Source organism: Hoplias malabaricus, chromosome 3, assembly GCF_029633855.1.
Source record: "Hoplias malabaricus isolate fHopMal1 chromosome 3, fHopMal1.hap1, whole genome shotgun sequence".
Taxonomy (NCBI): Eukaryota; Metazoa; Chordata; class Actinopteri; order Characiformes; family Erythrinidae; genus Hoplias; species Hoplias malabaricus.
The window spans coordinates 80897220-80914719 of NC_089802.1; the positions used below are offsets into that span (position 1 = coordinate 80897220).

General features: G+C 46.8%; 1 protein-coding gene across 2 annotated transcripts in view; it reads right to left on the bottom strand.

The window, feature by feature from the left end:
* Positions 1 to 17500, bottom strand: part of rgl3a (ral guanine nucleotide dissociation stimulator-like 3a) — a 23166-nt gene that overhangs the window by 5497 nt on the left and 169 nt on the right. For both annotated transcript variants that reach the window (XM_066665220.1, XM_066665218.1), the window contains exons 2-8: positions 6610 to 6914; positions 5224 to 5268; positions 4391 to 4560; positions 3268 to 3416; positions 989 to 1312; positions 521 to 624; positions 202 to 286 (exon numbers count right to left, since the gene is read on the bottom strand). In XM_066665220.1, the coding sequence (XP_066521317.1) occupies positions 202 to 286; positions 521 to 624; positions 989 to 1312; positions 3268 to 3416; positions 4391 to 4560; positions 5224 to 5268; positions 6610 to 6914 (1182 nt within the window). The remainder of the gene's footprint in view (positions 1 to 201; positions 287 to 520; positions 625 to 988; positions 1313 to 3267; positions 3417 to 4390; positions 4561 to 5223; positions 5269 to 6609; positions 6915 to 17500) is intronic.

The window sequence follows — 17500 nt, forward strand, 5'->3', positions numbered from 1 at the left end:
GTGATGGACCAGACTGGACCAGACTGAACTGACACAGAACCAGTCTGGGTTCGTTTTTATAAGAACTCTGGTTTTGAAGAACGTTCAGAGTTCAGAAGCGAGTCTCGTGTCTGAGCTGCAGCTCCAGAGGAACACGGCTATCTGTGTTTACACACTGCTATCAGAGGGAATGGAAAAGCACACACACACGCCCTTTCTCACCTCATCCACGATCTCTTGGCTGGTCAGGACGCAGTTTTCATCGGGAAAGTTCTCACAAAGCTGCTCAAACACAGCAGCACTGTCTCTGTGATTACAGATCAATAAAGATTAATACAGATCAGTCACATCAACGGGTCCATTACAGTTCAGCACCAATCTCTTTAAAACAAGCTCATTGTTTCTGATGATGTCACAGTCACCAGTGGGTGGGGTCAAATAATATCCAATCATGTCAGGTTTCCTCTCTGTTGCTGACAGTGGGATTCACTCTGTTGTTGTTGTTGTTGTTTATTGTTTTTTTGTTGTTTACAGTGTTTACCTGCTAACTGCTGCCCAGGTTTTTTTAAGGCGGTACACAGCATTAGACTGGAGAGCGGAGAGGATCGCTCGGAGAGATGAGAAGTTCCTCAGCTGATGACATTCCTACACACACACACACACACACACACACGCACACACACAGGTTGTGGTTTGGTACCATGTTATTTACTACAGAGCTATGTTTCACTCAGACCCACAACCCCTTATATGGACATCCATCTCAGACCCACAACCCCTTATATGGACAGCCAGCCCATATAAGCTCATATAATACCCTGTGACAGAGTGACCGCTAGAAGAACCCATCTGTGTGTGCAAAAATAAAGAAGTCTAGTGAGGAAAAGGGTGGAGCACTCAGCCTTCCTCGCAGCAAACCTGGACCCTCAGCGGTAAAAACTGAACCAAGGTCCGGTTCCTGCGGCCGGTCAGAGCGAGCGTTGCACTTGGCCCTCGCCAGGTTCCTGACCTGAGCCACGCAGATCCACTTCTCGATGATCTGTGCCCGCTGCTGGGGGCTGGTAGCCTGGCACAAGGCGAACCGCCCCCCTCTGGGAGATCGGGGTGATCTGGGACAGCGAGGTGACCTTGGGGAGCGAGGAGCCTGCGGAGAGCCGGGTGCTGAGCTGCTGTTTCTGGGACACAGCAACGAGGTGATGACGGTGTTGGTGACAGAGTTGAACTGAGCGATAGTGGCTCGGACGCTCGGAGCTAAATTCCTGTTCTCCTTCTTATCCCTCTGAGACCAGACACAACCCAAACAGTGGAATGGAACCACTCGCACAAACAGAGCCTACACACACACACACACACACAAAATCAGATTAACAACAAACAGGGGCATTAACGTTTCTGAAACAGGTTCATTACAGAGACACTGACACATCCAATGTAGTAGTGGATTCAGAACCTGGAGAAGATACCCCAGAGAGTCGGACCCCAGAGACACCCCAGAGAGTCCGACTCCAGGGACGCTCCAGAAAGTCGGACCCCAGAGAGTCGGACACCAGAGACACCCCAGAGAGTCAGACCCCAGAGACGCCCCAGAGTGTCAGACCCCAGAGACGCCCCAGAGAGTCAGACCCCAGAGACGCCCCAGAGAGTTAGACCTCAGAGATGCCCCAGAGAGTCGGACCCCAGAGAGTCGGACCCCAGAGACGCCCCAGAGAGTCAGACCCCAGAGACGCCCCAGAGACGCCCCAGAGAGTCAGACCCCAGAGAGTCAGACCCCAGAGACGCCCCAGAGAGTCAGACCTCAGAGACGCCCCAGAGTGTCAGACCCCAGAGACGCCCCAGAGTGTCAGACCCCAGAGACGCCTCAGAGTGTCAGACCTCAGAGATGCCCCAGAGAGTCGGACCCCAGAGACGCCCCAGAGAGTCAGACCCCACAGACGCCCCAGAGAGTCGGAGCCCAGAGACGCCCCAGAGAGTCGGAGCCCAGAGACGCCCCAGAGAGTCAGACCCCAGAGACGCTCCAGAGAGTCAGACCCCAGAGAGTCGGACCCCAGAGACGCCCCAGAGTGTCGGACCCCAGAGAGTCCGACCCCACAGACGCCCCAGAGAGTCAGACCCCACAGACGCCCCAGAGAGTCAGACCCCAGAGACGCCCCAGAGAGGCCCCAGAGAGTCGGAGCCCAGAGACGCCCCAGAGAGTCGGAGCCCAAAGACGCCCCAGAGAGTCGGAGCCCAGAGACGCCCCAGAGAGTCAGACCCCAGAGTAGCCCCAGAGAGTCGGTCCCCAGAGACACCCCAGAGAGTCAGACCCCAGAGACGCCCCAGAGAGTCAGACCCCAGAGTAGCCCCAGAGAGTTGGACCCCAGAGAGTCGGACCCCAGAGATGCCCCAGAGAGTAAGACCCCAGAGACGCCCCAGAGAGTCAGACCCCAGAGACGCCCCAGAGAGTCAGACCTCAGAGACGCCCCAGAGAGTCAGACCCCAGAGACGCCCCAGAGTGTCAGACCCCAGAGACGCCCCAGAGAGTTAGACCTCAGAGATGCCCCAGAGAGTCGGACCCCAGAGACGCCCCAGAGAGTCAGACCCCACAGACGCCCCAGAGAGTCGGAGCCCAGAGACGCCCCAGAGAGTCGGAGCCCAGAGACGCCCCAGAGTGTCAGACCCCAGAGACGCCCCAGAGTGTCAGACCCCAGAGACGCCCCAGAGAGTCAGACCCCAGAGTAGCCCCAGAGAGTCGGTCCCCAGAGACACCCCAGAAAGTCAGACCCCAGAGACGCCCCAGAGAGTCAGACCCCAGAGTAGCCCCAGAGAGTTGGACCCCAGAGATGCCCCAGAGAGTAAGACCCGAGAGATGCCCCAGAGAGTCGGACCCCAGAGATGCCCCAGAGAGTCGGACCCGAGAGATGCCCCAGAGAGTCGGACCCCAGAGAGTCAGATCCCAGAGAGTCGGACCCCAGAAATGCCCCAGTGAGTCAGACCCCAGAGACGCCCCAGAGAGTCAGACCCCAGAGTAGCCCCAGAGAGTCAGATCCCAGAGACGCCCCAGAGAGTCGGACCCCAGAGACGCCCCAGAGAGTCGGACCCCAGAGACGCCCCAGAGAGTCAGATCCCAGAGACGCCCCAGAGAGTTGGACTCCAGAGAGTCGGACCCCAGGGATGCCCCAGAGAGTCGGACCCCAGGGATGCCCCAGAGAGTCGGACCGCAGAGTAGCCCCAGAGAGTCAGACCCCAGAGAGTCGGACCCCAGAGAGTTGGACCCCAAAGACGCCCCAGTGGGGGCAGGGTTTAACTCACTGCATCCAGGCGTGTGAGCTGCTCAGCGATTTCTCGAGAAGAGAAACTCAGTAAACTCCGTGTCTCAGTTCGGATCCCCGCTTCTCCCCCCGAGCCGTCCAAAACAGGAGCACCGGTGACCTCTGACCCCTCAGTGTCAACTCGCCTGTCTACACACACACACACACATACACAGTTTATTTATAGAGCACCTTTCATACACAACAGCAACTGAAACTGATTTAGAGTCAAAAGTGAAAAGAAATTAAATATAAACAAAGCACATAAAAATCACTTAAACAAATAAAACACAGTTAAAGAAACAGTGAATATAAACAGAAGTAATGTCATTTCTAAAGTGCAGTTACAGAATGAAAAGGGAAGAGTCTGGATTTAAAAGTGTCTAAAGCCGGGGCTCTTCTGAGGTTCTGGACTGGTTCTGTTTCAGAGCTGCTCTGGTTCCACTGCACACACGTAAACTCTAAGAGAAAGAACCTCATCCGCACAGTTCCTAGGTATGGCTCCTGGAATAAGAGCAGACTCCTAACATTTACAAACAAGTTAATATCTGTTTATTAATGACTATTTATCACATTTAAACATATTAATAGTCATTAATAATCAGTTAATTAGTAACAGACGGAGAGAAAAGGTAACAATGACCTCCTGTTTGCCAAATAGTGAACCCACATCCATCTAGAGTTAACCCACAGATCTTGCTGAATACTGACCTCACTGTGCCTCCTCCATCGGTCGATATTAACCCCGTAAGCTCCAGCACAGATTTGTTAACGAGTTTAACCCTTACCCACTGATTTTAATGAATTAACCTCTGATTATTCAGCAGTGATACTCTATAAGATCTGACTTTGTTCTTTATCCTGATATTTTCAGTGAGCTCTGACTCTTTCAGAATTCGACACAAAACTGTCTGTCACTGTCTCACCTCCTATTTCTTTGTTACAAAGGTTTTTTAATGACATTTAAGGTGTTTACCACCTAATTAATAGTCATGTGTTAAACCTTTTAAAAGCCTTATTTGAAAGGTACCGTCATATTTAACACTTTGAATATGTTTACAGTGTAATACTGCAGTGTGTGTTAAGACATACTCTACTAAGTGTGTGTGTGCGTGTGTTCTGACCTTCCTCCTGCAGTGTGTGTAGCAGTGTTTCTGCTTGGATCGCAAGGCGTCTGAAACATAGTCTGTGACGGAGGTGAACGAGGAGCAGCCGGAGGGCCTGGTGCTGGGGGGAATCTCTGAAATCCTCGGAGAACTCGTCCAACCACAACCGCACCAATGGAGGGAGAGGACTGGGGGTTACACACTGCTGTTAGTCCAACTTGTAGATGTAAATTCGGAGAAAGTATGCAGTATACAGGGGGGATAAAGTATGAAGAGCAACAGATGAACTAGAGTGTGTCGAGTCTGTCGAACCAGTCGACAGTGAGGGGACAGTGGAGCTGAGAGAGGGGACAGTGAGGGGACAGTGGAGCTGAGAGAGGGGACAGTGAGGGGACAGTGGAGCTGAGAGAGGGGACAGTGAGGGGACAGTGGAGCTGAGAGAGGGGACAGTGAGGGGACAGTGGAGCTGAGAGAGAGGACACTGAAGGGACAGTAGAGCTGAGAGAGGGGACAGTGAGGGGACAGTGGAGCTGAGAGAGGGGACAGTGAGGGGACAGTGGAGCTGAGAGGGGGGACAGTGAGGGGACAGTGGAGCTGAGAGGGGGGACAGTGGGGCTGAGAGAGAGGGCAGTGAGGGGACAGTGGAGCTGAGAGAGAGGGCAGTGAGGGGACAGTGGAGCTGAGAGAGAGGGCAGTGAGGGGACAGTGGAGCCGAGAGAGGGGACAGTGAGGGGACAGTGGAGCCGAGAGAGGGGACAGTGAGGGGACAGTGGAGCTGTGAGAGGGGACAGTGAGGGGAGAAAAAAGGAGGTGGTTGTAATGTTGTGTTTAAGGAGATGTGCGTCACTCACGTTCTTACACACACACTGCTGTCCAGATTAGTGATCTTATCCTCCCTGCAGAAACACACACACACACACAGTAATAACACAATAAACTATTGAAGAGTTTGTCGTATATTAACAATCCACAGGAATCTGATCTATTTTATACAGTCCTCCTCTCTCATCCTCACACACCCACACCCACACAGATAAACACACACACACAATAGAGCAGGCCATTCCTCTGGGGCTCAGGAGGAATCATTCTGGTACAACCTGTTACACGGAGACTCTACTGCTTTATCCTCTCTTTTTTATCCTCCCTCTCTCTCTCACTCTGTCTCTGTCTGTGTGTGTGTGTGCATTTCCTGAAATAATAAATTAATGTGTAATGTAGTACAGAGTGTCGGATTCACTCCGGACCACTAGGTGTCAGTGTAACAGCTGTTTGAAAATGTGAAAAATAACCCATGTAAAAAGCTTCCATTATCATTAGCTACATTAGCCACAGAGCTCCAGTGAAAACTACTAACCCCACCTCTAGAAATGTTGGGACGCAGTGCAAAACAAAATAGTGGTTAAAGTAAGTAAATAATTACATTCATTTAAAAAACAATGATGTGCATGGAACCTGTATGTAATTTGAAATGGGTCAAAAACAACATTTCTTTTCTTTTTTTTTTTTTTTTTTTTTTTTTTGATGCCAACAAAACATTCCAACAGTTGGGACGAGGAGAATACATCATCTACAGCCCATAACATCTTTAAAAGATATCTTTGGCTGTGGTCTTCTAGCCCTTAAACTGCTGCACTGAATTAAACACAGATAGGTTTCTGTTGTGGAAATCACTGCATGGGTTAGAAAAACTCTTTTCAGATGCACTGAGGGGAAGTGGAGGAGTGTCCTGTGTCTCACACAATCACAGTCTGAAATTCTGTTTGGAAATAATGGATAAAGAGGAGAGTGACATGGGCTTGTTATAAACACAGTTAAAAGGCCAGTGTCCGTGATGATGTGTGGGGGGGCATTAGTTCACAGGGTGTAGGGGAATGTCACATCTGTAAAGGCACCATTAATGCTGAAGGATATACACAGGGTTTGGAGTGACATGCTGCCGTCCAGACAACGTCTTTTTCAGGGAAGGCCTTATTTATTCCAGTGAGATGAGGCCGGTCTACTTTCTGCATTGATTACAACAACATGGCTCCTTAGTAAAAGAGTCCAGGGACTCGTCCAGACCCATCCCTGTCACAACTTGTTTTGGAAAGTGTTGCTGGCACCAAATTCATATATTTAAAAAACTATAAACGTTTTCCATTTAAATAAAGGGGTTACATTATCTACACCATGACATTCCATTTAAAATCTCAACCTTTTACAAATGGACAAATGTGGTTTAAAGATAGTTTTACCTCTGGAAGAGCAGCTGGATGAGGGAGGAGGTGGAGCTGAAAGCCCTGTAGGTGGAGAGGAATATTCGGGGGAACTCTGGCTCGTTGCTGTGGGGTTCGAACAACTCAGAGATCAACCGCTGCAGTGTCGCTGCTTTGAGACGGCGTACTTTCAGCGTTCGGTACTTAACACAGCTGAGAGGGCGGGGCTCCGGGGCAGGTTCTGTGTCTGTGACATCATCAGAATCAGGTTCACAGATCCGGTGGAGTGCCACTCCGTAAACAACGTCATCCTCCACCTCCTCACCCCACTCCTGAACGGGGTCCTACACACACACACACACACATACATTTATAATCATAATTTCTACAGTTTCTCAAACAGTTTCCGATGATGAGAAATGACACACTTAGGTTTTCAGTTTATTAAAGTACTCAGTTATATACCACACCTTATTTTAATGCTGAGGTAAAATGTTAGTCTTGAGGTAAAGTGCTAGTCCTTGGGTAAAGTGCTAGTCCTAAGGTAAAGTGCTCGTCCTGAGAAAGTGCTAGTCCTAAGGTGCTAGTCCTGAGAAAGTGCTAGTCCTTAGGTAAAGTGCTAGTCCTAAGGTAAAGTGCTCGTCCTGAGAAAGTGCTAGTCATAAGGTAAAGTGCTAGTCTTGAGAAAGTGCTAGTCCTTAGGTAAAGTGCTAGTCCCGAGAAAGTGCTCGACCTTAGGTAAAGGGCTAGTACTGAGAAAGTGCTAGTCCTGAGAAAGTGCTAGTCCTGAGGTAAAGTGCCAGTCCTGAGGTAAAGTGCCAGTCCTGAGGTAAAGTGCCAGTCCTGAGGTAAAGTGCCAGTCCTGAGGTAAAGTGCCCGTCCTGAGGTAAAGTGCCCGTCCTGAGGTAAAGTGCCCGTCCTGAGGTAAAGTGCCAGTCCTGAGAAAATGCTCGTCCTGAGAAAGTGCTAGTCCTTAGGTAAAGTGCTAGTCCTGAGAAAGTACTCTTCTTTAGGTAAAGTGCTCGTCCTTAGGTAAAGTGCTCATCCTTGGGTAAAGTGCTCGTCCTTGGGTAAAGTGCTAGTCCTTAGGTAAAGTGCTAGTCCTGAGGTAAAGTGCTAGTCCTGAGGTAAAGTGCTAGTCCTGAGGTAAAGTGCTAGTCCTGAGGTAAAGTGCCAGTCCTGAGGTAAAGTGCCAGTCCTGAGGTAAAGTGCTCGTCCTTAGGTAAAGTGCTAGTCTTTAGGTAAAGTGCTCGTCCTGAGAAAGTGCTAGTCCTTAGGTAAAGTGCTAGTCCTGAGAAAGTGCTAGTCCTACGAAAGTGCTCGTCCTTAGGTAAAGTGTCAGTCCTGAGATAAAGTGATAATCCTGAGGTAAAGTGCCAGTCTTGAGGTAAAGTGCTCAGCCTTAGGTAAAGTGTCAGTCCTGAGATAAAGTGCTTGTCCTGCTTACTTGCTGTTCAGATGCTTTGCTGCTTAGCTCTGCTATCTTCTATTTCTTTCCTTTTATTTTTTAAAAAACGACTTGTTTTTCTGTGATAGAGTATCTGAGCTTTTAAATATACACAAGTCAGCAGCACTACGAAGCCAAAACTGGATATTTTCTGCTTTTGATACTTTTTAAAGTAGTGTGATTGCTCTAGGAACCAGGACTGTTCCTTTTCATCAGGCTACAGTGGAAGAAACTTGTGAAATGCCTCATCATTTTGTTCAACGTGTGCTGTCAAATTTTTTACGGACTTCTACAGAGAATGTCAGCTTTGGAAAGAGATTTTTGGAACCTGCTATCAGAGTTTAAGGACTGGCATGTCGGAGCTGTGCGAGGAGTAACAGTGAGTGGGAGTACGGGCAGCAGACAGCGGGCTGAGGACCTAACAGAGCAGCGGATAGTGGAGGGACACAGATCCAGACCAGAGGATCGAGTGAATGGCAACACTGCTGTGAGTACAGCTAGAGACAGGCAATGGGTGCAGATTGAAGCTAGACCCAAACACCGTGCTTTGTATAGCTCTGTAGTCTTGTCTTCTACTCCAGGAAATTCAGCTGCTAAACCTAACACTGCTGCTGAGAGAGCACAGCACAGACCCAGACCAGAAAACCGGTCTTATTCACTTCAGCTGAAAAACAGATTTGAACCACTGCATGTCCTTCGTGAGAATCACAAACGCAGTGAACACAGCACAGAAATTGCCAGAAGTGTCAGCCGGTCACAACACCCTAACAAGCCTACTGCAGACACCCTGATCTTTGGAGATGACTCTGTTAATGGGGTAACAAACTCAAAACTCGTAGTGAGATGCAAGTCAAATATCACCGTCCCTGAACTTACTGCAAAGCTTCCAGCTGTACTGGCCGAGTACACGAATGTGAAGAGGATTATTTACACGTTGGAAAGAATGACACTGTCAAGCAGGAGTCTGAAGTTTTAAAAAGAGACTTTAATGACCTCCTTAACACACTCAGTAAGTTCAAAATACAATTTTTCATCAGTGGACCTCTACCAGCCCTCAGGTGCAAAGAAGAACCACCGCAGCTTCTACTCCACCATCATCTACTGCCACTTCCCCACTGCAGTCCCCCAGACTGTCCCCTAAGAAAAACCATGCTCCATCACCACCTTCACCACCTAGAGCACCTCAACGGAAGAGACAAGCTCCTCGACCCTCGGAAAGACAGCTTCGCTCACGGCCCCATCGCCAGCATGAGCTTCACACAGCTTCGTCAGCTGATAAGGGCGAGGAAAAGTGATGTTTTTCGGGTCCTGGCTGCTGCAGTGATGATGTCAGCAGTAACATGTTTTCAAAACAAGCTTGGACCTTTGGTGCCTGTAATCTCTACCATTCCAGAACTTATCAGAGAGAGAAAGAACAGGGAGTTCAGGTCAGATTCTGTGAATGTAGCCAATCTACAGCATATAAAATGTAAGACAGAGATTCTGTGGCAAAGTGCACGAGTTACTGAGTTAGCTCTAAATATCAGATCTCTCACAAACAAATCACACTTAATTAATGATCTAATTACAGCACATGGGCTTGATTTTATACTTTTAACTGAGACTTGGCTAAATGAATGTAGTGCTGCAACTGTTTTATTGGAGTCGGCTCCTCCAGATTTTCATTTCTTAAATGCATCTCGTGCCAGCAGAAAAGGTGGAGGTCTAGCTGCTCTGTTCCATGGTTCTTTTCAGTGCAAGCAGTTATCATTTGGTGACTTCACAACATTTGAGAATCTCTGTGTAGTTCTGAAAGGGACACCACAGTTATCACTAGTAACTGTCTGCAGGCCTCTGAAGTACAGTGCTAATTTTATTGATGAATTTACAGAGATGCTGTCTTTTATTTCTACAGACTTTGACCATTTTGTTATTGCTGGTGACTTTAACATATCGACAATCCCAAGGACTGTTTTGCCAAGGAACTACACGCCATATTGGACTCTTTTGGTGTTTCACAGCATGTTACAGGGAGCACACATTGTCATGGTCACACTCTGGATATTGTTATCTCAAAGAGTCTCAACATATCAGTGACTGTGAAGGATGCCGCGTTTTCAGATCACTACTGTGTGCTCTTTGATGTGTGGGCCTCACCAGTCATCAGAGACAGAAGAGTTTGTGTCAAGAAAAGGATTATAAAGGACTGTACAGCTACACTTTTCATGAGTAAAATGTGCACTACACCATGTGAACGATCCAACTCTGTTGATGATCTGCTGAATAGTTTTAATACAAAAATTGTCAGTGTTATGGATGAGATTGTGCCAGTTAAAGTGAAGGCTATGTCTTACAAACAGAAAGCCCCATGGAGAAATGCTTCTGTTGTTCAAATCCAAAAGAGGGAGTGTCGCAAGGCAGAACACAGATGGCGTAAAACAAGTCTTCATATTCACAAAGAAATCTACAAAGATAAGCTACGTGAATACAACGCAACAATATGCAAAACACGACAATCCTATTTCTCTAGCATCATCAACAATAACACTAACAACAGCAAAATCCTCTTCACCGTGGTCCACAGACTCACTAACTCACCCACACCGATGGCCCCTGAATTAGTATCAACTGAGAGATGTAATGAGTTTACATTCTTTTTTAACACTAAAATCCAGGATATCAGACAAGTGATTAGTACATCTATATCCAACAATGAGTCTGTACCCTCTCCATCACCTCATAAAAACTCCTTAGTTAAAATGTCAGAGTTCAGTACTGTTGATAATAAAATTTTAATTGACACAGTTTTAATTGACAATCATCTCAAACCATCCACTTGTAGTCTTGACACACTACCAACCAATTTTTTAAAGAGTGTGTTTCACACTATAGCACCAGACATACTCCACATTGTAAACACCTCACTCATGTCGGAGGGTTTTTCTGAGCTCCTCACTAAAAACTGCAGTTGTAAAGCCTCTTCTAAAAAAGAAAATTTTAGAATCATCTCTGATAAGTGACTACAGGACAATTTCTAATTTACCGTTCATTGGCAAAATCATTGAGAAAATAGTTTTCAGGCAAATCACTAGTTTCTTGTCCATTAACAGTAGCCTAGACAAATTCCAGTCCGGCTTCCGGTCTAATCACAGCACTGAGACCGCTCTAAACAAGGTAATTGATGACATCCGCTTAAATACAGAGGCTGGAATGGTATCTCTTCTGTTACTTCTTGACCTTAGTGCTGCCTTTGATACCATTGACCATACAATTCTTATAGATAGACTCGCAAACTGGATTGGACTCTCAGGAACAGTCCTGAAGTGTTTCATTTCTTACCTGGAAGGCAGGAACTACTTTGTAGAAATAGAAAATAATATTTCAGAGAACATGCCAGTAACCTGTGGTGTCCCCCAGGGCTCTATTCTTGGTCCACTTTTATTTAATTTATATATGCTTCCTCTTGGCCAGATTCTACAGGACTATGGGCTGTATTATCACAGCTATGCAGATGATACTCAGATTTACACAGTCCTCTCCCCAAACGACTCTGGTCCAGTGACTCTTTAAGCAAGTGCCTTGAACACATCACAAACTGGATGGGACACAATTTTCTGCAGCTGAATAAAGATAAAACTGAGATTATACTATTTGGGAATAGCACTGAGAGACAAAGATTGGCTGCGTATCTGTACTCGAGGGCCCTCAAATCTAAAGAACTGGCTCACAACCTTGGTGTATTAATGGACTCAGATCTCAGTTTTAGTCTCATATTAAAGCGGTTACTAGATCAGCATTTTACCATCTTAAGAGCATCAGTAAGATTAGAGATTTTCTGACTAAAACAGACCTGGAGAAACTTATCCATGCCTTTATTTCTAGCAGGATTGATTACTGTAATGGTCTCTTAGCTGGACTTCCAAAAAAGACCATTAAACAGCTTCAGCTGATTCAAAATGAAGCTGCCAGAGTTCTCACTAGGAGCAAAAGAAGAGATCACATCACCCCCCTTCATCCTCAAATCCTTACACTGGATACCAGTCTCTTACAGAATAGACTTTAAGGTGTTATTACTGTTTTATAAATGTCTTAATGGGGTAGGAGCAGTGTATTTATCAGATCTGCTACAGAGATATGAGCCGAGCAGAGTGCTCAGATCCTTAGGAACTAGTCAGTTAGTCCTGCCTCAGGTCAAAACTAAACATGGAGAGGCAGCGTTTAGCTACTATGCCACTTTTAAATGGAACCAGCTGTCTGAGAATATTAGAAGAGCCCCGACTTTAGACACTTTTAAATCAAGGCTTAAGACACTCCTGTTTGAGCAGTTTACAGCTCAGTTTAAAATATTCTGCACTTTTCTGTAACGGCATTTTATTTCTTTTCATTTATTGTCATTTTAAATTGTTTTAATCATTTTACTCTTTTTATGTAATTATCTTATTGGAAATTTATGATTTTATTCTGCCTTTTAATTTAATTGTTTCTTTTTCTGTAAAGCACTTTGAATTGCTTCTGTATGAAAGGTGCTCTATAAATAAACTTGCCTTGCCTTAGGTAAATTGCCAGTCCTGAGATGAAGAGTCAGTCCTGAGGTAAAGAGTCAGTCCTGAGATAAAGAGTCAGTCCTGAGATAAAGAGTCAGTCCTGAGGTAAAGTGTCAGTCCTGAGGTAAAGAGTCAGTCCTGAGGTAAAGAGTCAGTCCTGAGGTAAAGTGTCAGTCCTGAGGTAAAGAGTCAGTCCTGAGGTAAAGAGTCAGTCCTGAGGTAAAGAGTCAGTCCTGAGGTAAAGTGTCAGTCCTGAGGTAAAGTGTCAGTCCTAAAGTAAAGTGCCAGTCCTGAGGTAAAGTGTCAGTCTTAAAGTAAAGTGTCAGTCCTGAGGTAAAGTGTCAGTCCTAAAGTAAAGTGTCAGTCCTGAGGTAAAGAGTCAGTCCTGAGATAAAGAGTCAGTCCTGAGGTAAAGTGTCAGTCCTGAGGTAAAGTGTCAGTCCTGAGGTAAAGAGTCAGTCCTGAGGTAAAGAGTCAGTCCTAAAGTAAAGTGCCAGTCCTGAGGTAGTGTCAGTCCTGAGGTAAAGAGTCAGTCCTGAGGTAAAGAGTCAGTCCTGAGGTAAAGTGTCAGTCCTGAGATAAAGAGTCAGTCCTGAGGTAAAGAGTCAGTCCTAAAGTAAAGTGTCAGTCCTGAGTTAAAGAGTCAGTCCTGAGGTAAAGAGTCAGTCCTGAGATTAAGAGTCAGTCCTGAGATTAAGAGTCAGTCCTGAGATTAAGAGTCAGTCCTGAGGTAAAGTGTCAGTCCTGAGGTAAAGTGTCAGTCCTGAGGTAAAGAGTCAGTCCTAAAGTAAAGTGTCAGTCCTGAGGTAAAGTGTCAGTCCTGAGGTAAAGAGTCAGTCCTAAAGTAAAGTGTCAGTCCTAAAGTAAAGTGTCAGTCCTGAGGTAAAGAGTCAGTCCTGAGGTAAAGAGTCAGTCCTGAGGTAAAGAGTCAGTCCTAAAGTAAAGTGTCAGTCCTGAGGTAAAGAGTCAGTCCTGAGGTAAAGAGTCAGTCCTGAGGTAAAGAGTCAGTCCTAAAGTAAAGTGCCAGTACTGAGGTAAAGTGTCAGTCTTAAAGTAAAGTGTCAGTCCTAAAGTAAAGTGTCAGTCCTGAGGTAAAGAGTCAGTCCTGAGGTAAAGAGTCAGTCCTAAAGTAAAGTGTCAGTCCTGAGGTAAAGTGTCAGTCTTAAAGTAAAGTGTCAGTCCTAAAGTAAAGTGTCAGTCCTAAAGTAAAGTGTCAGTCCTGAGGTAAAGAGTCAGTCCTGAGGTAAAGTGTCAGTCTTAAAGTAAAGTGTCAGTCCTGAGGTAAAGAGTCAGTCCTAAAGTAAAGTGCCAGTCCTGAGGTAAAGTGTCAGTCTTAAAGTGTCAGTCCTGAGGTAAAGTGTCAGTCTTAAAGTGTCAGTCCTGAGGTAAAGTGTCAGTCTTAAAGTAAAGTGTCAGTCCTGAGGTAAAGAGTCAGTCCTAAAGTAAAGTGCCAGTCCTGAGGTAAAGTGTCAGTCTTAAAGTGTCAGTCCTGAGGTAAAGTGTCAGTCATGAGGTAAAGTGTCAGTCCTGAACACGCTAACAGTGAGATTATGTAAGAGAAAGCAAGCTAACACTCAGTTACGATTTCAGCAGCAAAACAACCACCAAATCACTCAGCTCCAACCACAGCCAGGAGTGGATGTGTGTGTGTGTATGTGTGTGTGTAAGAGAGAGAGTTAGAGAGAGAGAGCGAGAGAGAATGTATTTTGAGTGTAAATTTAGTTTGTGTGTGTGTGTGTGTAAGACAGAGAAAGCGTGAATATATTGTGTGTGAGTGTAAATTTAGTTTTTGTGTGTGTGTGAGAGAGAGAGAGAGAGAGAGAGAGAGAGAGAGAGAGAGAGCAGGTGTTTCTGAGCAGTTCCTTGTTCCTGGAATAAACCAAAAGCAGACGATGACCCAGTTCCACAAACACCAATCCAACACCAGCTCAACCTCCATCCTCAGTCTGACAAACACCATCACAACCTCCATCCTCACTCTCACAAACACCAGTAAAACCTCCATCATCACCCTCACAAACACCACCACAACCTCAATCCTCACTCTTACAAACACCACCACAACCTCAGTCCTCACTCTCATAAACACCAGCAAAACCTCCATCCTCACTCTCACAAAGACCAGCAAAACCTCCATCACCCTCACAAACACCACCACAACCTCAGTCCTCACTCTAATAAACACCAGCAAAACCTCAATCCTCAGTCTGACAAACACCAGCAAAACCTCCCTTCTCAGTCTGACAAACACCAGCAAAACCTCCATCCCCACTCTCACAAACACCAGCAAAACCTCCACCCTCAGTCTGACAAACACCAGCAAAACCTCCATCCTCACTCTCACAAACACCAGCAAAACCTCCATCCTCACTCTCACAAACACCAGCAAAACCTCCATCCTCAGTCTGACAAACACCAGCAAAACCTCCATCCTCACTCTCACAAACACCAGCAAAACCTCCATCCTCACTCTCACAAACACCAGCAAAACCTCCATCACCCTCACAAACACCACCACAACCTCCATCCTCAGTCTGACAAACACCACCAAAACCTCCATCCTCAGTCTGACAAACACCAGCAAAACCTCCATCCTCAGTCTGACAAACAACACCAAAACCTCCATCCTCACTCTCACAAACACCAGCAAAACCTCCATCCTCACTCTCACAAACACCACCAAAACCGCCATCCTCAGTCTGACAAACACCACCAAAACCTCCATCCTCACTCTCACAAACACCAGCAAAACCTCCATCCTCACTCTCACAAACACCAGCAAAACCTCCATCCTCACTCTCACAAACACCACCACAACCTCCATCCTCAGTCTGACAAACACCAGCAAAACCTCCACCCTCAGTCTGACAAACACCAGCAAAACCTCCATCCTCAGTCTGACAAACACCAGCAAAACCTCCATCCTTATTCTCACAAACACCAGCAAAACCTCCATCCTCACTCTCACAAACACCAGCAAAACCTCCATCCTCACTCTCACAAACACCAGCAAAACCTCCATCCTCATTCTCACAAACACCAGCAAAACCTCCATCCTCAGTCTGACAAACACCAGCAAAACCTCCATCCTCACTCTCACAAACACCAGCAAAACCTCCATCACCCTCACAAACACCACCACAACCTTCATCCTCAGTCTGACAAACACCAGCAAAACCTCCATCCTCAGTCTGACAAACACCACCAAAACCTCCATCCTCAGTCTGACAAACACCAGCAAAACCTCCATCCTCACTCTCACAAACACCACCAAAACCTCCATCCTCAGTCTGACAAACACCACCAAAACCTCCATCCTCACTCTCACAAACACCAGCAAAACCTCCATCCTCACTCTCACAAACACCAGCAAAACCTCCATCCTCACTCTCACAAACACCACCACAACCTCCATCCTCAGTCTGACAAACACCAGCAAAACCTCCATCCTCACTCTCACAAACACCATTACAACCTCCATCCTCACTCTCACAAACACCATTACAACCTCCATCCTCACCCTCACAGAACACAGATGTCAGAACCCAGAGAAAAGAACCAAGGGGACAGAGCCGATATCACAAATGTTAGGGGACAGAACCAGAAATCAGAAATGTAATTTTTCATTGATTCCTTTTTGAAAAAAATATCTTTCTGACAGTTCTGAACATGACATTCTCTCCAAATTTCAGCACCTGCACAGGAACCCAGGGGACAGGGGACAGGGAACTGTGGACAGAGCACAGAACACAGAGCACAGGGGACAGAACACAGAGCACAGAAAACAAGGGACAGGGGACAGAGCACAGGGGACAAAGCACAGGGGACAGAGGACAGAGCACAGGGGACAGAGGACAGAGCACAGGAGACAGGACAGAGCACAGGAGACAGAGGACAAAGCACAGAGAATAAAACACAGAAAACAAGGGACAGGGGACAGAGCACAGGGGACAAAACACAGAAAACAAGGAACAGGGGACAGAGCACAGAGGACAGAACACAGAAGACAGGGGACAGAGGACAGAGCACAGAGGACAAAACACAGAAAACAAGGGACAGGGGACAGAGCACAGAGGACAGAACACAGAAGACAGGGGAGAGAGGACAGAGCACAGAGGACAAAACACAGAAGACAGGGGAGAGAGGACAGAGCACAGAGGACAGAGGACAGAGCACAGGAGACAGGACAGAGCACAGGAGACAGAGGACAAAGCACAGAGAATAAAACACAGAAAACAAGGGACAGGGGACAGAGCAAAGAAAACAAGGGACAGGGGACAGAGCACAGAGGACAAAACACAGAAGACAGGGGACAGAGGACAGAGCACAGAGGACAAAACACAGAAAACAAGGGACAGGGGACAGAGCACAGAGGACAGAACACAGAAGACAGGGGAGAGAGGACAGAGCACAGAGGACAAAACACAGAAGACAGGGGACAGAGGACAGAGCACAGAGGACAGAGGACAGAACACAGAAAACAAGGGACAGGGGACAGAGCACAGAGGAAAAAACACAGAAGACAGGGGACAGAGGACAGAGCACAGAGGACAGAGGACAGAACACAGAAAACAAGGGACAGGGGACAGAGCACAGAGGAAAAAACACAGAAGACAGGGGACAGAGGACAGAACACAGAAAACAAGGGACAGGGGACAGGGGACAGGGGACAGAGCACAGAGGACAAAACACAGAAGACAGGGGACAGAGGACAGAGCACAGAGGACAAAACACAGAAAACAAGGGACAGAGCACAGGAGAAAGTTTAAACTCCACCTTAAATACAGTGGCTATTACACACTGGGGCTTTAAGGTGGAGCTGAAAGTTTGGTGAGCCTCTTTTTCTTCAAAGTGACGCAAGCTGCAATTATTTAAGGTGGAACGGAAATTAGTGTCTGGTTCTGGTCTTTAACTGAGAGGAGAGAAACAGAAGGGACACAAACCGATTCAAATCACACCG